We start from the raw sequence: 20,838 nt of genomic DNA, 5'->3' as shown, positions 1-20,838 counted from the left end.
AAAAGTTACTTTTTCCAGAACTTTTATCTCTACAGCTGACTGAGTAGGTGGAAAGCCCACAGACGAGGAAGAGTGAGTGACACAAATGTGGAGCAGAACAGGCAAGGAGGGTTCAGGGAAGAGCTGCTCCTTCAGTAGAACCCGAAGGATCTGGGCAGAAAAAAAGAGGTTGACGCAAAAAAGGGCAATGCTGTTCAAGACAGGATGAGCTGTCTCTGTGGAGGCCTGAAGGCAGGAGTGAGGAGGGGCAGGAGGAAGGGCAATAGCACTCTTGGCATAGGGCTTCACACAAGGCTGAAGAGGAGGGAAAGAACAGACCATGAAGGGTAAAGCATTAACTTTATCCAGTGATGCTTTAGTAACTTGGCCTACCAAAACAAAAAAATTCCCCTGATCTTTAGCTTTTATTGATTTCATAGTGTTAACTATTCCCACCATGGCTGATTTCAAGCTAGCAAACCCCAGTAATTGGTCTACTGATTTTAGCCCATTCTCAGAAAAACCAATTTCCAAGTTTCTGAGCAGGAGAGTAACATGTAGAAGGAAATTCTATTTGGTAGTGGTGGACTGAAGAGGGCAGAGGCTAGAGTTGGGATGGCCGTTTCAGAGTTTATTAAAATAATCCAATTGTGAGTTTAATAAGTCAGCTGATCCCAATATAGATTACAAAAAAGAGGGGGCAGAAGAAAGATATATTCAGAAAGAAGAACCAAGCAAACTTTGATAACTAAGGAAGTGTATGGAGGGAGGAATATGAGATAATTCAGGTTTTCAGCCCAGGTAATTAAAAATCATTGGTGGCACAATGGTTAAGGCGCTCGGATCCAAACCAAAAGGTGGGTGGTTTGAACCTACCAGCCACTCCACAGGAGACAGATGTGGGAGTCTGCTTCTATAAAGATTTACAGCCTTAGAAACCCTGTGGGACAGTTCCATTCTTGTCCTATAGAGTCGCCATGAGTCAGAATTGATTCAAGGGTACTGGGTTTGGTTTTGGGTTTTGAATGAGAGGAAGGATAATGTGTTACTATGTGTGAAAGCACGGTACAGAGCATCTTAGAGTTTTTATAAATAGGTACGTAATTTTTACTTGAAAGACACCACCAGGAAGTAGGGAAATAAATGGTCCTTGCAATTTCTTTTCTTTTCTTCTTTTTAATGCATTTTATTGAAATATAATTTATGTACAGTGAAATACACAAAACTAAAGTGATATGGGTCAATGCATTTTTTTTTTCAGTATTCCCTCCCCTGCCCTCACACCTCTGGCAAACAACAAAGAAAGTTTCCCTCCATATATAAACCTTTCTTTGATCCTCCACAACAACGAACTAATACTATATTTATCCTTCTGTGATTGACTTATTTCACTCAGCATAATATCCTCCAAGTTCATCCATATTATGTGGTGTTTTTCAGACGCTACATTATTCTTTAGCACTGCATAGCATTCCAGTATGTGTATGTACCAGAGTTTGGTCATCCACTCTTACACTGATGGGCACATAGGTTATTTCCATCTACTTGCTATTGTAAATAGTGCTGTGATGAACATGAGCATGCATGTATCTGTTCCTATCCTGGCTCTCACCTCTCTAGGGCATATACCTAGTAATGGGATTGCTGGGTCAAATGGTATCTCCAATTCCAACTTTCTAAGGAATCGCCATATTGCTTTCCACAGTGGTTGTGTCACTTCACAGTCACACAAGCAGTGTATGAGAGTCCCAATCTCTGCACATCCCCATCAGCATTTGTTATTTTCTGTCTTGTTGAACCTTGCCATCAGTGCTGGGGTGAGACGGTATATCTCATTGTGTTTTGATCTACATCTCTCTACATTTCATGAATTAGCTGACCACCTGAATATTCTCCTCGATGAAGTGCAGATTTACCAACATGGAGATTTTTTTGAATCTTTCTGTAAAGCTGATCAGGAATGCAGTATCTCCAGCACATAATAGTTGGTGTATACTTTTAGCTAGTCCAGAGGTATCCACAGACAAAAGGCTCAGTTATGATGTGAATGTTGGTAAAGCCAACATTTGAGCATCAGTTTCAAAGATAAAGTTATGTAGCAGTTCACCTGCCTCGTACTGAGGCTCTAAAACAACCCAGAGGCAGTGATGAGCCTCAAAACTGAGATGATGGATGTCTCTGAGGACTCACTCAAGTGAAAAGGGGAGCTCACTTAGCGAGGCAGGGCAAGAGAGTCTCCAAATATAAGGGATCAGATACCGGAAAAGGTGGCCAAGCCTAAATCACAGGCTCCAGCTGGGTTCACTGGCCAAAGCCTATTAGCCATGTCTCCCAGCTCTCAACAGGAGGTAGAGAGGCAGTGGGGCTGTATGTCAGTGTCAAGTTTCAGCCTCTGTAGGACAGATCTCTTACCTTCAGACAGGGACAAATCATCAGCTGGAGACACCAGGTCTGCCTGAGAAGTGAGGGCTCTGCTCAGATGGGTTGTAATCTGATTCGTCAAGATAACCTGTGAACAGACAGGGAGAAGGTGGGGGAAGGGAGAAAAAGAGAGAGAAGGATAAATTAATTATTAGAGCTATCAAGACACAGACTGTGGTTTACGGGGGAAGGCTGATAAGTACACAGGTAGTAAAACCCCTGCTCTGACTTTCAGCAACTTTATCTGTAGGCCAGAATATTTGGTAAGCTCTGTTGGTCATTTAAAACACAGAAAACTGAGCTAAGCAGGCTATTTTTTACCCCCTGAGCTTAAACTGCTAATCAATTCTTTCTAAATGCTAAGTAAATGGCCACTGAGAGCTATTGTTATATTAACTCAATAACAGAAAGCTAATTAGAGAATTGAGATATATATACACACACACACACATATATATTACCAGACATTAACTTTTTTAAACTATATGCACAGACTAAGATAGTACCGGTGCTGACTGAAAGTAATAATTTAAAATTTGGATGCCCGTGACTTTTACCCCTGTTATCTCAAAAGTCAGAGTTATATTTCCAGTTTCTTAAAATAGGAATAAGATTCATCTTTCTTAACATGCTTCTTTTAAATTAGTTGAATTTTAACAAAATGAATTCCAGAAGTCTTACTGTGCGTGTAAAACAAAAATGAACATTATCCTACCTCTCAAAATAAAGTTCATAATGCTGAAATTCCTAACAAAGACACTAAAACTACATAATTCACTTGAGCCACTGCCACACAATATTTTCATGCGTGGTCATCAAGAAACTGTTTTTTTCCCTTAAAATTTTTTATTCACTTTAAGCCTTTATTGTTTGGAAACCTAAAGGAAGAATAAAATACAGATTCTTTCCTGGAAAATTGCAACATGATTAAGCCCACAGTCATTTTCCAACCTTTGAGTGTTCCCATCATGGAACTATGAGCACACTGGTCACTCAGAGGAAAGTTCCCTTCTGAAAAGGGCAGTAGGCATTAAGGCACAATTCAAGGGTCAGCTATGGTTTTTTTGCCACCTTGATTTGAAAAGAAATGGAAATCATCTCTATTCCTTATTGTCCAGCATTGTAGCCACACCTCTGTCACTGTCTCTTGGATGAACCAGTGATACATTATAAATCCTGTACCAATGGCAGCCATATCAAGTTCAGAGAGGATATAGCAGGATGGCAAGGTCAGATCTATCAATGGAGGCAACTTTTCCAGGATCTCTGTCAAGTAGGCTTGTGAGTCTCCAGCCACTCTTCAGTGATGATCAGATATTGTGCCATTCTCCTGAGTTTGCTAATCTTATCACCCTGTATTCTTTGGTATTGCTACTTTCCAACTAGACTGTGAGAGTCACATAGGACAGATTTTTAATTAAGAAATGGTCAAACCAATTGTTCTTCTAATAGACAATGATTCATATTCAGGAGTATGAACAAGGAATTGTGTTCATTTCTCTCTTTATGATATAGGGTATGAGCTTGGGAGGTCAATAAAACTCGGTTCAAATTCTGCCTCTGTGTACCTTGGAAAAACTACTTGTACTTTTGTGCTTGTTTTGTTCATAGGTAAAATAACATCCATCTCATAGAACTGATATGAGAATGAATGAAATAATAAATATCAGGTACCTACTAACATAGTGTCAAGGAACTCTGGGGGCACAGTGCCTAAGGCATTTGACCACTAACCAGAAGATTGACGGTTCAAACACACCAGCCACTCAGCAAAAGGAAGATGGATCAAGCTACTTTCATACAGATTTATCCCCGCAGAAACCCAGTGTGGGGCACTATGAGTTGAAATCAACTCGATGGCAGTGGATTTTTAACATAGTGTCTGCCTCATAGTAAATATTCGATAAATGGTAGCCATTGCTGCTGTTATTGTCTCCTTCAGAATGATAATGTATTGGTTAATGAGTTCGTACATGCCACATGTGCCAATCAGTTTTAAGAACAGTACACTAAACCACATTGCACATTGGGACATACTTCAATGCTTCATCACTTCTTCTGATCTTTGTTTCATTTAATTAATTAATTTGTATTTAATTGCAAAGAGTTTGTGTGAAAAGACACCGAAACCAAAACCCAACTCACTGTCATCCGGTCAATTCTGACTCACAGCAACCCCCGCTGGGATTCCGAGGCCGTAAATCTTTACAGAAGTAGATCACCCTACCTTCCTTCTGCGGAGTGGCTGGTGGATTTGAACCTCCAACCTTCTGGGTAGCAGCTAAATTCCTTATCCACTATGCCACCAGAACTTCTTAAAAACAAAAGATGGTTATTACTATTATTATTAAAAAAAAAAAAAAAAACTGATACTGATGTTGTAAAGGCTTGAAAATAATGTGCTTTCCTTACCAATAAGGAATTCTGGTGGTGCTGTGGTTAAACCATCGGTCCACTAAACAAAAAGGCTGGCGGTTTTGTTCTAACACAACAGCCACTCTGCAGCAGAAAGATGAGACTGCTTCTGTAAAGATTTGTAGCCTTGGAAACCCTAGTGCACAGTTCTATCTTCTAGGGTCACTATGAGTTGGAAATGACTTGATAGCAGTGTCAGTGTGTTCCTTACCAATGATCCAAATGATGTATCTGTCTGTTCCAATAAAATTATTATAAAATATATGGTATATAAATATGTAAACCCTAATTTTTATGAGATTCTTTGAAAAGATGCCTTGGTTAACATGAGTAAAAAACTCCAACGATATGGCAACTGTAATCAGAGAGAGAGATATTGACTGAACACCTCCCATGCCAACATGTCATCATGTGCTGCACACCTTCTCTAGAAATTCATATGGCATAAAATATTGAAATTATTTTTTTCAATTTTATTATTATTGTACTTCTCTTGTAATGGAAACTTCTACTGAGATGATGGTCTTATTGTCTAAAACTGATGAAATGACATCCTGCAAAGCCTAAAACCAAACTACAGATTTACCGCAAAAGATATCCACGCTTATTTCCACTTACGATGGCAAGAGTAGATGAAGAAAACATTTCCACTCTCCAGTGGCAAGAGAACAAGTTCCTAAATGGTTTTGCTAATAAATGAGTCTTAAAGCCAAATCGTTGGAAGAATGCACAGAAACAAAACGGAAGGGTTTGCTAATCACACCATCTTACTGAATTGTTGTGGTTTTCTAAATCTGTGTTCAGCAAAATGGTAGAATGGAAACATTTCCAAACAGCATCAGTTACAAATAATCACTACTTGGGCAGAGGCCTTATAGATGTGTTTTCCTCTGAGGCAATCTGGAGACTTGAAAACTATACTCTTAAAATAACTTATGAAATGCTATTATAAGTTATAAACAGAGTCTTAACACTATCTGGTTTCTGAAAATGAGTCTAACTGACAGTTCAGAGGGGTTTTCCTGCTGCTCTGCTTCACTGGAAAGATGGGGGCTTCTGGGGTTCATTACTAAATCTGTGCAAGAAAAGTTTTGCACAATAGTTAGGGCTTTGGAGTCAGACAGCCCTGAGTTCAGAACCTAGGCTCTACTACTTACTAGTTGTGTGACGCTGGGAAAGTTTCATAACATCTCTGAGTATAAAAATAGTACTTACCTCACAGGGGTGTGAGGATTAAACTAGATCATGCAAATTTAGTCCTTAGTGTAGTACTTGACCTACGGTTATTGTTGTTGGGTGCCAGCGAGTTGCTTCTGACTCACAGTGACCCCGTGTGATAGAGCACAGCTTCCCCATAGGCTGGCTTGGCTGTAATCTTTATAGAAGCAGATTGATTGCCAAGTTTTCCTCTCGTGGAGCCACTGGGTGGGTTTGAGCCACCAACCTTTTGGTTATCAGGTGAGTGCTTAACCATTACACTACCAGGATTCCTTTGACTTACACAGTAAACAAAAAAGAAACCATCATTGAGTTGATTTTGACTCCTAGTGACCCTATAGAACAGAAACCATAGGGTTTCCAAGGCTGTAAATCTTTATGGAAGCAGATTGTTTCATCTTTCTCCCACAGACCTATTTATATGTTGAACAACAATAAACATTAAATTAAAAGCTCATCTGCTAGTCTTGTCATTTCTTTAAAAGTATCGTTCATTTAAAACATACAACACCTGCCCCCACCACCACCAACAACTACCATCAACAACAAACCCAAAGGCTAGAGTAGGGCTCTTGGATGAAGGGGAAGATATATTTTTAAATGGTTATGATTACATCCAAAGCCAGAGTAGTCCAAATCCAGCTTGAAGCTTACTTTCAAGATAAAGAATATCATCCAGTTACTGAGGGGAATAGGAAGCCCTATGAATTGTATAAAGTAACTATTGCCTTGTATTCAATTTTATGTACAGAGAGACCATTTACTCCCAGGCCTGCCCTCTTGTTTGTAGGATGTTAAAAAGAGGTACACCTGAACAGGAAATGGCCTCTCATCTCATGTCACATAAACTTTGAGTTCTCATCTCTTAAGGCTCCCCTTCCAAGGCAAAGTGGGGGTGGAGGGAGATTTCTCCCTTCAAAGACCATGCCCCTGGGTTCCAATATTTCCCTTGCAACTTCTGGTTTCTCTAAATTCATCCTAGTCTACCCTCCTGTGTATGTGCAATAGTTCAACACCTATGCTCAGTTTAAGGGAAAAGTAAAGTTCTCTAAAAATAAATGTAAGTTCAGGTTACAAATTTATAAACAACCCAATAGGTCCTATTAGCTCAGGTGGTGTAGTGCCTAAGGCATTTGACTGCTAACCAGAAGGTTGGTGGTTCAAACCTACCAGCTGCTATGCAGAAGGAAGATGGGGGAAATCTATTTCCATAAAGATTTACCACCTCGGAAACCCAATGGGGGTCGCTATGAGTCAGAATCGACTTGATGGCAGTGAGTTTAGATTAGGATTTATCTTATATGCTAGAGAAAAGAGATGGAGAGAGAAAAACCAGGTAAAAACCAGAATAGGTAAGGAAGGTGGCTGGAGAATCAATGTGGATTTGGTCAGAAGGCAGAGGGGCCAGGGAATGAAAAACCAACAAACAACACACACAAACAAAAATATAAGACTCGATTCCTCTATATATTGAAAAGGTTGCTTAAGATAGTAAATACTTTGAGACAAAAGGGTAGGAGCAGCACGAGGTGGTCAGAAGAACCATTAACCCGAAGGGTCAGTGAACCAGCAAGCTAACCAATTGAGACTAACTCTTCACAACTCTCTGTGTCCAGTGCTGAACACAGGTCTTCAGTTTATCGATTTTTCTTCAGCAATGCTAGAGTACATCTAGGCTATACCCAAACCCTACCTGTCATGGTTAAGGTTGTGTGTCAACTTGGCTGGGCCATGATTCTCAGTGAGTTGGCAGTTATGTAATGATGTATTCATTTCTCTTGATGAGATCTGATATAATGTAATTACCTCCACGATGAGATCTGCTTTGAGCAGCCAATCAGTTGAAAGGGAGTTTCCTCAGGTGTGTGTCCTACATCCAATATATACCGACATAATGGCAAAACTCTCAAGCTTTTTGCTTAATCATCTGACCTATGGTTCTCTGGACTTGAGCCAGTGGCCTGCCATACTGCCTACTGATCTTAGATTCTTCAGCCTCTACAGCCTGTGAGCCAGTAGCCTGCCATCTCACCTACCGATCTTGGATTTGCCAGCCCTGCAGCTACGTGAGTCAGAAGACTCCAGCCTGCTATCTGACCCATGGACTTGGGACTTGCCATTCTCTACAACTGCATGAGCCATTTCCTTTGGATAAAAGTTTCCCTCTCCTTCTCTCTCTCCTTCTCCCTCTCCTTCTCCCTCTCTCTCTCTATGTATATATACATACATATACACAAACACATCTCAAAGACTACAGTCTTCAGTATGGATTACACCTCAATGTAAAGAAAATAAAAATCCTCACAACTGGACAAATAAGCAACATTATAATAAAGGGAGAAAAGATAGGAACTGTCAAAGATTTCATTTTACTTGGATCTATAATCAACACTCATGGAAATAGCAGTCAAGAAATCAGACACTGCATTGCACTAGGAAAATCTGTTGCAAAAGACCTCTTTACAATGCTGAAGAGCAAAGATGTCACTTTGAAGACTAAGGTGTGCCTAACCCAAGACATGGTATTTTCAATCACCACATATGCATGTGAAAGCTGGACAATGAATAAGGAAGACAGAAGAACCGGTGCCTTTGAATTGTGGTATTGGCTAGGAATACTGAAAAGTGCCATGGACTGCCAGAAGAACAAAGCTGAAATGCTCATTAGAAGCAAGAATGGCCAGACTTTGTCTCACTTTGGTCATGTTGTCAGAAGGGACAATTCCCTGGAGAAGGAGATCATGCTTGTAAAGTAGAGGGTCAGTGAAAAAGGGAAAGCCCTTCAATGAGTTGGACTGACATAGTGGCTGCAATGATGGGCTCAAGCATAGCAAGTATTGTGAAGATGGTGCAGGACTGGGCAATGTTTCATCCTGTTGTACTTAGAGTTGCTATGAGTTGGAGCTGACTTGATGGCACCCAACAACAACATCTCCCAGTAGCATAGTGCCTAAGGCACTTGACTGCTAACCAGAAGGCTGGCGGTTCAAACTCACCAGCCACTCCTCGGAAGGAAGGTTGGGCAACCTACTTCCATAGTGATACCGCCTTGGAAACCCAAGGAGGAGTTGTTATGAGTTGGTTCCGACTCGATGGCACATAACAACAACAACAACATATATCTACATAAAAGTGTCACTGATTTTGCTTTTCTAAAGAACTCAGCCTAGGACATTTGGTACTGAGAGTAGTCTTTGTCTGAGATATCACCGGGAGCAGAGCCTAGGCCATTGCCTGAGGCAGAGGTCTTATAAGACTTTACTGAGTGTTCCCAGGAACCACCCCCACTATCTATTTTTGCTTCTAGACCTATAACTAAACCTAAGTCCCAGAGAGCCCCAAAAGGTAAAATACAAAATGTGACCCAGGAAGAGGTATGCTACACTCCAAAACATTTGCTTGATTTTTCTAACATGTACAAGCAGAATCCTGGAGAATATGTGCAGGAATGGCTATTAAGGCTGTGGGATAATGGTGCAAAGGAACATCAAGTTATCAGTCTGAGTTTATTGATACAGGTCCACTAAGCACAGATTCTTCATTCAGTATTTCAGTTTAAGAGATAAACTGGAAACAATCTGGATTAGGAAACAATCTAATACTTTATTTGGTTGGTTCACTGAAGCATGGATTACGCAGAGGCTCACACTATATCAAGTTGAAGTATCAGATCTGTCTTGGTATACTGTAGAAGAAGGTATACAAAGGCTTAGGGACATTGGCATGTGGAAATTGGAAATTATCAGATTAGAGCTATTGACCCACAAATGGAGTGTCCAGAGGACACATCTTTCACCTCTGTGGTGAGGAACAAATTTGTGAAGGGAGCCCCAACATCCTTGAAGACTGCTGTGATTGCTATTTTATGTAAGTCAAATATCACAGTGGGAACTGCCCTAATTGAATTAAGATATCTAATTACGATGGGCCTGATTAGACCCTGTGGTTGTTGTTGCTGTTATTGCTGTCAAGTTGGACCCAAGTCATAGCGACCCCTCCTTGGATTTTCAAGGCGGTATCACTACGGAAGTAGATTGCCCACTTCCTTCCAAGGAGTGGCTGGCAGGTTTGAATCACCAACCTTCTGGTTAGTAGTCAAGTGCCTTGGACACTACACTACCAGAGCCCTAGACCCTGTGGTGGTAGGGACCAAATGACAGCATGTAATTGACAAAGACAAGGTGGATGTGTTTACTGTAAAGAACAGAAGAGTCAAAGCAGTAATCAGAATAGGTCTGACTCATATGGACTTATGGCATTGGCTATTTAGGCATGGTGTCCTTAGGAGTAAAAGAGATGGGAAATCTACTAAATATTTACTTTATCTGTACAAGAGGAAGCATTCTAAGTCAAGTGAACAGTAATCAAACTTGAATCACCAGAATCAAGTCATGGTCCCTCAATCAATTCCCAGAGTAGAGCCAGTTTACAGCCCACAGCCTCTTGAATGAGGCCAGGTCCCTTTGAGGAAAGACCCCACTACACTATTAAAAAAAATTATACTGTTAATCTTTCTCCTAGCATTCCCCAAAGGGATCTACAGCCTTTTCTGAGAGTGATTGCTCATTGGAGAAAAGGAAATAATCAGACTTTTCAGGGATTACTTCACACTGGCTCTGAATTGTTATGAATTCCAGGAGACCCAAAACATCACTCTGGCCCACTAGTGAGAGCTGGGGCATAAGGAGGTCAGGTTATTAATGGAGTCTTAGCTCAGGTCCATCTCACAGTGGGTCCCCAAACTCATCCTGTAGTGCTTTCCTTAGTTCCAGAATGCATAACTGAATAGACTTCTTCAGCAATGGGGAGAACACACACACACTGGATCCTTGACATACACAGTAAGGGCTATCTTTGGTAGGAAAAGCCAAGTGGAAGCCATTGGAACTGTCCCTACTTAGGAAAGTAATAAATCAAAAGAAATAACACATTCCTGGAGGGATTTCAGAGATTGGTGACACTATCAAGGATTTGAAACATTCAGGGGTATTGATTCCCACTATATTCCTATTTAACTCACCTATTTGCCTGTACAAAATATGGGTGGTTCTTGGAGAATGAAAGTGGATTAGTGTAAGATTAATCAGGTGGTGACTGTCCCAGATGTGGCTTCACTGCTTGAGCAAATTAATAAATCTTCTAGTGCCTGGTATGCAGCTAACCAATGCCTTTTTCTCAATTCTAGTTTCAAAGGATCACCAGAAGCAGTTTGCTTTCAGTTGCCAAGACCAGCAATATACCTTCACTGTTCTAGCTCAGGAGTATATCAACTCTCCAACACTATGTCATAATTTAGTGTGCAGGATCTTGATTGCCTTTCCTTTTCACAAGATATCACACTGATCTATTACATTGATGACATTACACTGATTGGACCTACTAAGGAAGAAGTATCAATATTCTAGACTTATTGTTACAGGGTGGGAAGTTAATCCAACAAAAATTCAGGTGCCTTCCACCTTAGTGAAATTTCTAGAGGACCAGTGGTGGGGGCATGTTGAGATATTCCTTCTAAAGTGAAGGATAAGTTATGACATCTGCCCTCTCTTAAAACTAAAAAGGCAGCACATCAGGTAGGCCTCTTTGGATGTTGAAGATAATATATCCCTCATCTGGGTGTGCTACTGTGGCCTATTTATCAGATGACTTGAAAAGCTGCTAGTTTTAAGTGGGGCCCAGAACAAGAGAAGGCTCTGAAGTAGGTCCAGTCTGTCAAGCAAACCGCTCTGCCACTTGGGCCATATGATCTGACCAACCCAATGCTGCTTGAAATGTCAGTATTGGGTACTGACATTATTTGGAGTCTTTGACTGGCTCCTATGAGTGAATCACAGCACAGACCCTTTGGATTTTGGAGCAAAGCCCTGCCATCCTCTGCAGATAACTACTCTCAGTTTTAGTAATAGCTTTTGGTTTGTTACTGGGCCTTAGTAGAGACTGAATGCCTAACCATGGGCCACAAAGTCACCATGAGTCCTGAGCTGCCCATAGTGAAAGTGGGTTTTGTTTCACCCACAGAGTCATAGAGTGGTACGTGCACAGCAGCACTCCATCATTGAATGGAAGTGGTATATACAAGATCAGGCCTGAACAGGACCTGAAGGCACAAGTGAGTTGCATGAGGAAGTGGTCCAAATACCCATGGTCTCCACTCCTGTCACATTACCTTACCTCTCCCAGTCTGCACCTATGGCCTCATGGGGAGTTCCTTATGATCAGTTGTCTGAGGAAGAAAAATCTTGTGTCTGTTTTACAAAGGGTTCTATGCAATGCACAGGCACCACTCAAAAGTGGACAGAAGCAGCACTGCAGCCCCTTCTGGGACCTTTCCTGCAGGATAGTGTTGAAGGGAAATCCTCCCAATGGACAGAACTTGGGGCAATGTACCTGGCTTTTCACTTTTTGCTTGGAAGGAGAAATGGCCAGATGTGCAATTGTATACTGATACATGGGCTATGGCCAATAGTTTGGCTGGATGGTCAGGGACTTGGAAGGGATATGACTGGAAAATTGGTGACAAGGAGCTATGGGGAAGAGGTATGCAGACAGACATCTCTGAACGGGCCAAAGAAGTGAAGATATTTGTGTCTCATGTGAATACCCAACAAACTGTAACCTTGGCAGAGGAGGATTTTAACAACCAAGTGAATAGATGACATATTCTGTGGAAACCAGTCATTCTCTTTCCCTAGCCACTCTTATCATTGCTCAATGGGCTTATGGACAATGTGGCCACAGTGGCAGGGATGGAGGCTGTGCATGGGCTCAGCAACATGGAATTCTACTCATCAAGGCTGAGGTGACTAGAGCCACTGCTGAGTTCCCAATATGTCAGTAGCAGAGACCAACACTGAGTCCTCAATATGGAAGGAACCATTCATTAGGGTGATCAGCAAGCAGCCTGTTGACAGATTGATAACATTGGACTACTTATATCATGGAGAGGGGAGCATTTTGTTTTTACTGGAATAGGAACTTACTCTGGATACAGATTTGCCTTCTCTGCCCACAATACTTCTGCCAAAATTACCATCCATGAACTTACAGAATGCTTTATCCATCATCATGGCATCTCATACGGCATTGCTTTGGATCAAGGAACTCACTTCACAGCAAATGAAATGTGGCAATGGATCCATGCTCATGGAATTCACTGGTCCTGAAGTAGCTAGCTTGATAGAACAATGGAATGGCCTTCTAAAGACACAATTACAACATCAGCTAGGTGGCTGTACCTTGCAGGCCTAGGGCAATGTTCTCCAGGAGGCTGTTTGTGCTCTAAACCAGTATCCAATGTATGGTGCTGTTTCTCCAGTAGCCAGGATTCATGGGTCCAGGAACTCAGTAGTACCTTTAGTGATCCACTCACAAAATTATTTTGTCCCTATGCTCTACAGGTCTAGACGTTCCAAAGGAAGAAATACTCCCACCTGGAAACACAACACTGATTCCACTGAACTGTAAGTTAAGATTTCCACCTGGCCACTTTCAGGCTCCTCATGCCTCTGGATCAACAGTCAGAAAAAGGAGTTACTGTATTGGCTGGTGTGATTGATCTTGATTACTGAGGGGATATCAGATAGATACTACACAATAAAGGTAAAGAAGAGTATATCTGGAATACAAGAGATTCCATAGGATGTCTCATAGTACTACCATGCTCTGTGATTAAAGTCAATGGAAAACTACAGCAATCCAGTTCCAACGTCATGTTAGTAGTCATTACTAATGACCAAGAATCTTCAGGAATAAAGGTTTGGGTCACCCTACCTACCAGGTAAAGAACTACAATCAGCTGAGGTACTTGCAGAAGACAAAGGGAATATGGAATGGTGGTGGAAGAAGGTAGTTCTAAATACCAGTTATGAGCACCTGAACCAGTTGCAGAAAAGAGGACTATGCTTGTGATAGGTATTTCTTCCTTGTATGTGTGCACAAATATTTTTGTTTTCTTCACTTACAAAATATAAGATGTAAATGAGGCTAGTGCATTTTCAGTTGTACATGTGTTAGGTGTATCATGCTCAGCCTAAGTATGCCTTTATAATTATCTCTTATAAAAATCTCTAATTATGTTTGGTTTAAGGAAATGTGTACAGGTGCCAAGTTAACAAGGAGTTGACTGTGAAGGTTAAGGTTGTTGTCAACTTCACTGGGCCATGATTCTCAGTGGTTTGGCAGTTTAGATATAGTTTGGCAGTTATATAATGATTTCATGATGAAATCTGATATAATGTAATAGTCTCCATAATGATATCTGCTATTGGTAGCCAATCAGTTGAAAGGGAGTTTCCTCAGGAATGTGTCCTGCATCCAATATACACAGATGTTCTGGTAAAGCTCTCAGGCTTTTTGCTTGATCTAGATCCTGCTTCCAGCTTGTCATCATCTGACCTCTAGTTCTTTGGAACTGCTTTGCCAGTGGCCTGCTGTATCGCCAATCTTGGACTCTTCAGCATCCACAGCCTGTGAGTCAGCAGCCTGCCATTTGACCTACCAGTCTTGACTTTATTAGCCCCTGCAGCTACATGAGTCAGGAGAAGCCTCCAGGTTGACATCTGACTCACAAACTTATGACTTGCTAGCCTCTACAACTGTGTGAGCCATTTCCTTGAGCTAAATCTGTGTGTGTGTGTGTGTGTGTGCACGTGCATGTGCGTGCACATGTGTGTATACAGGCTTCATTGGTTTTGCTTCTCCAGAGGACTCAGCCTAAGACACTACTTGAACTTGCTGCTCTTGGCCCAGAATGCATTTTTCCTTAAGAAGTCACTATATGTGTGTAGTCTCATCTACCCTACATTAAAATACTAGAATTATTTATGCCGGGGCCTTCATGAGTAGCCACTTAGTGTATTCAAGCCCACCGTAACTGGAATATAGTGGGTAGAAGAGAAACTTGGATAGCCCTGGAGAAATCAGTGAGGGAACAGCCAGGCCTGGAGGGTCCTTTAATTTTACTCTTAGAAGGTGACAGAGAAGAGGGAGTTTGTGGTCACCAGTGATAGAAAAAGATGGATTATTTAGCCCTGTTTGGTTAACAGAAGAGATATGTGTGGCTAGCAAAAACAGTAACTGATTTTTTTCTAAGGAACTAAGAATATGGCAAATGCCATCATTTTCACTTTCTCAATGCCCTGAAGGCAGGGGAGAGGGAAATTTTGTAATCCCCACTTTCCATAGAGTGAAGTTCAGTCACCTGCCTGAGATCATAGCACAGACAAGAAGAGGGACAAATGGGCTTTCCTGCCCACTCTCCCTTCTCAGGCAACACTGGGCAAAGGGGAGAGGGAAAGAATTTCTGCAAAAGTGTCAAGCATATGAGGCAATCCTAGCCAAATTCTGTCAACCTTGTTGGTGGTTTTTAGTGGCCCGGGATGCATATGGCTTGCCATTTCTGAGGTTCTTCATGGAACTCATGCCTAGTGACACAGAGTTAAAGGGGGAGGCTGGGCTACAGGAATCATGATGCAACCTCAGGCACCCCAGGGTCATTTCTATATCTATCAAAAACAAACAAACAAACAAACAAACCCACTTCCTCATGTCGCCCCCTCCCTGCCAGAAACCAGCTACAATTGAACACGGAGCATCAGAGGAGCTTCGAAATCACTTTAATTGGGCCTTCATGGCTAGATGCAGTGATTGCCCTAGTACTATTAGCTCCCAAAGCGATCATCTGGCCAGCCAGAGAAAGGGCATCATTTGAGGTGTTCTGAGCAACAAAGTGGGAATGTGGGTGCTGACCCCACTCATACACTGCCTGATGTTAAATCTCTCAAAACAGCCATGCTCTGCCTGTCATTGGCTTTGAAGACATAGCTTTATTTTTTTCTTTTTGTATTTAAAATGGTCTTAATCTTCTGAAGGCACAGTTTATAAAATGTTACTTTTGGTATCTACAGTGATCCAATTGCCAGATATGGCAGTGACCCAGCCTTTCTATCCAAACAGAGGCATTGGATAAATCAGTTGCCAGTTTTAATCCTGGCTCTGTTGAGGGATGCTGAATGTCTTGCTTTTAAGGAGACAGAGGCCAGAACTTTCCTGTGAGAAATTGTTCAGGTTCATTGAATCCTTTCACCACCAAGGCTTGAGAGAAAGGCCTTGGAATGGTTACACTATACTTTCCTCTGACTTGGTCCCCCCAACCCATCTGCTGTGATAAGAACCTGGTGAGAGGGAATGAGGAGGAAAGAAGAAGGAGGAAGAGAAGCAGAGAGGGAAGAGGCAAGGGGAAAGGATGGCAAGAGTGGGAAGGCTGTTCTGGGAATAGAGTGAGTTCCCCAAGAAACAGGTCTACAGGGCCACACTCTCAGGCCCACTCCCCTCCCCGGCCAATTCCTCATTCTGCTCTCTTCCCGTCCTCTTCCAGTTTTGAAAAGAGATATCCAGTATCTCTTGTGAAAAAAAGTCAGTCTTCTGGAGTTTGAGTGTCACAGAAGCAAATCTGGTTTTGCTATTCAAAAAGTAGCTTAGTTCTGCCAATCTCTGGAAGGTTATAAAGTATTCCATTATGAAAAAAAAAATCATTTTTCTTTAGCATCAGTCCAGAGAATATCAAGTGTCAAGAATAAAGAACCGATAAGGTTTTAGTATTCCAGCTTGCTATTTCCATCTTTAAAGGACTGCATGACAATTGTTTTCTGGGAAAATCTAAAAGGCTGTGGGGGATTTTTCTTTCAAAATATTTGTGGTAAAAGAACCAGACTTCAATTTGGCTTGAATAAAACATTGGTGTGGGCGTCAGGCGCCTGGGTTTTATTTCTGGCTCTGATAATAACTTGCTGTGCAATTCTGGGAAATGTTCCTAACCTCTCTGTACCTAAAAGTGTTGAGGTCACTAAAGACAAGGAGAGAATGAATCCATTATGTCTATAAATGTAGTAGGCTGCTAAGAAAATGTTATATATGTTTCATCTCACAGTAGTATTTGTGTTGTCCTTGAAATTCCACTACTGTCATTGATTCCCATCACCTGCAACCTTAAGAAATCCAGCCTGCACGCAACCAACTGGCAGTGGCTAAAGAAGAAGGAGGGAAAGAAGAATGAGAGAGGCAACTTTAAATAATTTTGTGTTTATGGTCAGATTGGGAGCTCTGGTGGTGTAGTGCCTAAGGCATTTGACTGCTAACCAGAAGGCTGCAGGTTCAAACCTACCAGCCACTCCTTGGAAAGCAGATTGGGCAATCTACTTCTGTAGAGATACCGCCTTGGAAACCCAAGGAGGGGTCCCTACAAGTTGGATCCGACTCAACAGCAGTGATAAAACATATGCCTCTTATTACTGACTCTGAGTGAAAAAATCTCTATAGAGTTTACTGTGAAATTTATAGGCAAATCTAGAGAAACACTGACTTGTAAGGGAGTCCCTGCAGAAGATGTTGGCTCAGTATGAGACAATGCAGATGGAGGAAGAGAAAAGAATCTCCTCGGCTTTGTAGAAATACACTCACTCAGTCACAATGGGACTGGTACCAAACACTGCTTCCACCCCATTCTAGCCATTGCCTCCACCATGAGAAATGAATTGAGGCTAGAACTGTGTCTGCCATTTGGCCAAAATAAACACACTGAGGACTCGGCAGCTCTGCAGGATGGCTGTTCTCCTTGGCTTACTTCTCTTGGGTGCACACAAGGGGATGCAGTGGAAACCCTGGGCTGGCAGCTTTCTTGCCGTAGACGTAGGCGTGGAAAGCTCTGGTTCCACTGTCAGCATGCTGTTCCACTGGCTCTGATGGGGCTGAGGTTAATATGTGTTGGTTCCGGGTCTCAGATGGGGCTGACAGTTCTAACGAGGCCACAAACAGCAGGCTGTTTCCACCGTCAGGCCAGCTTCAGCGGCATCCTGTCAATGATCTTGGCCCACTGCAGGAAATAACAAGCACCATTGGCGAACTGCGGCAGTGCGTTCACAGTGGTTTCAAATGGTGCATTCACCAACTGTGCAATTCTCCAGTTAGCATGGGACCAAAACATCTCTGGCCAGCCAAGGACTGGAAAAGAAAAAGGCCAATTGTCAGATGACTGTGAGGTTCACACGGACGTGGAAGAAACTTTCCAGCTGGCCTTCCACTGTACTGTTGGTTTTCTGTAGCTGAGCTTTTGCGTGAGGTTAGTTTGGTTGTCTTTGCCCACGCCCTCACCACTGCCCATTGAGCCCACAGAAAGGCAAGGGAGGTGAATTTCCAACAGCCCTCTAAGTTTCTGCTGACCTTTCTCGGTGTTTTTGTTACTTGATGGTGTGTTCTATTCACGTGTACTTTTGGGCTCTGGGGATTCCCCTCCCTTTGATTTGCAAGGAGGATTAGAAAGACACAGCTTTGTGAGCAGTCCATCACAGATGGCTGATATTAACTGATTTCCCCTCCACAGACTTATTTCAGACCAAGAAAAAAGTTCTGTTGAGTCACTTGTTCCCCGGGGGTCTGAGAATACGGCCCTCACGGGGAGTCCAACTTGATCAACACCAACGTTGCTGTTCTCCAGCCCCAGCCACACTGGCAGGTGGCTTACAGCTGAAGCTCGGAGAAACCTCTGGTCTCACCCAGCCTCTGAGAAACCTCTGAAAGGAGGATGAGCCAACCCCAGTTCTGACTCCTTGAACCTCTATGCCACCAAGGCTTGCCCAGAGTAAAACAGCATCTTAACCATCACGGGCTCTCCAACTCAGTGATCAGATGGTGTAAGCAATTCTATCTCCAAACGAATCTGTGGCTTAATATGGGAGCAGAAAGCATTCACTATCTGTTCAAAAAGAGGTCAGAGGGCCTGCCTAGGAACAAATTCCTCTGTTCACAGCCTTATCAGATACGCTCTTGAACACAAACTATCTGATGTCCTTAAGGAAGGACTATATGGGAAGGTGTTATTTCTTAAAAAAAAAAACAAAAAACAAAAAACTGAAGCAATGCTGTCTGTGTCCATGCTTAAATAAATGACATCAATACAGACAAACGATAATAACCTACCTTTAAACAGAGTCAACATAGGAGAGACACACGAAGAATAGGCCTAGAGCAAATACATTAAAATGGCTAAATATTTACATGGTGAGTAGGGACAGGCTTTCTTCCAAGGCAATGACCTTGGGGTAGAAACCTTCCATCATGGTCACTAGCAGGCCAACTCCCAATCACAAGACACAGACCCATAAAATGAATGTCCTTGCCAAGGGCAGATACCACTCGTGATGCAGCCCTAAGCCAGTGTGGCAAACAGGTTTCTAGTCTTCAATGCCCACTCTGATGGCATGGTTATGGCCACATGAAGCACTGCACCAAGAGGACATGTGAAGCTGTGTCAGGTTTCAGCAGAATAGAGTGACCAGAGGGGACAGGAGGCATGTGTGCTGTATATTGGCTAATATAAGTTCATGTGGGTGCCTCCTGTGATTTTTTTCAGTTCACTACCTTGTTCATGCCATTTTATACAAGTGAATTGTGTTGTATTTTTCAGACTATATCCCCAGCATGGTGTTAGATGATTCTCACTATGGTATGAGAGAAGCTGGGAGATAACTGAGGTAGCTACTGTGTTAGGATGGTGGCTCTGGAGTCAGACTGGTTAGGTTTCAATTTCAGCTCTGCCACCTACTCGTGGTATAATCCTGGGTAAGTTATTTAATCTTCCTTCCTCTCAGTTTCTTTAACTATTTGAGATAATAATAATAGTACCTATTGTGAGAATAAACGAGTTGGCACTTAAGATAGTACCTAGCACTTAGTAGGTGCCTAACAAATATTAGCTTTACACAGACCCACCTACTTTATTGTGCTTCACTTTATTGCACTTCACAGATACTGCTTTTTTAATTTTTTTTACAAATTGCAGGTTTGTGGCAACTTTGCCACAAGCAAGTCTATCAGCACCATTTTTTCAACAGCATGTGCTCACTTGATGTCTCTGTGTCACGTTGTGGTAATTGTCACAGTATTTCAAACGTTTTCACAATGCTCTTGGACATTTAATAGACTACAGCATAGTGTAAATGTAACTTGTATACCCACTGGGAAACCGAAAAATTCATGTGACCGACTTTACTGTGATACTCGCATTACTGCGGTGGTCTAGAATCGAACCCGTAATATCACTGAAGCATGCCTGTGCTTATTATTCTACTCACTTCTTCTAAGGAGCCTTGGTTAAAGCACTTGGCTGCCAAACAAAAGGTTCGTGGTTCAAACCCATTAGCCTCTCTGCAGAAGAAAGATAATGGCTGTCTGCTTCTATAAAGAGTACAGCCTTGGAAATCCTATGGGGCAGTTCTACTCTGTCCTATATGGCCCCTATGAGTCATAATCCAATAGGTAGCAGTGGGATTTTTTGAGTATCCACTTCTTCTAGTAGGAAAATTAAGGTTTGTGGCATTCTTATTTTAATATCTATGTTTCTCATAGGTTATCCATTCTGGCTCTCACACCCAGGTTAAGTTTGAAATGTCATCCTTTATTCCAAAGGTGTATCTAAGATACGGTATGTGTGGCGCTGCCCAGGTGCCACTTGAAGGGGGGGCGCCACTGAGCAGTTTCTGTCAACCTGGCACGGCCTATTCTTCCTCAAGCACAGTAGATCCAGATATGTAGTGGAGGGGGTGGCAGAAGAAGGCATTTGCCCCCTGGCTCAAGTCCAAGGGGATGCCACACCAAGCACAGAATGACATTCCAAGCCACCACAAATATGAATTGTTGTTGTTATGTGCCGTCAAGTCTGACCCAACTCATAGCGACCCCACCTTGGGTTTCCAAGGCATTATCACTACGGAAGTAGATTGCCCTATCTTCCTTCCGAGGAGTGGCTGGTGG

At 42.2% G+C, this 20,838-nt stretch overlaps 1 protein-coding gene across 1 annotated transcript in view; it reads right to left on the bottom strand.

Moving 5' to 3' along the window:
* The window catches only part of RAD51B (RAD51 paralog B), an 874,995-nt gene that overhangs the window by 271,321 nt on the left and 582,836 nt on the right, over nucleotides 1-20,838 (bottom strand). The window contains exon 8 of the mRNA XM_042781147.1: nucleotides 2,392-2,488. Coding sequence (XP_042637081.1) covers nucleotides 2,392-2,488 — 97 coding nt within the window. The remainder of the gene's footprint in view (nucleotides 1-2,391; nucleotides 2,489-20,838) is intronic.

This window comes from Orycteropus afer, unplaced genomic scaffold (assembly GCF_000298275.1).
Source record: "Orycteropus afer afer isolate SDZICR_OR568_19922 unplaced genomic scaffold, OryAfe1.0 scaffold00088, whole genome shotgun sequence".
In the NCBI taxonomy this organism is placed as follows: Eukaryota; Metazoa; Chordata; class Mammalia; order Tubulidentata; family Orycteropodidae; genus Orycteropus; species Orycteropus afer.
This window is presented reverse-complemented; position numbering and strand designations above follow the sequence as displayed.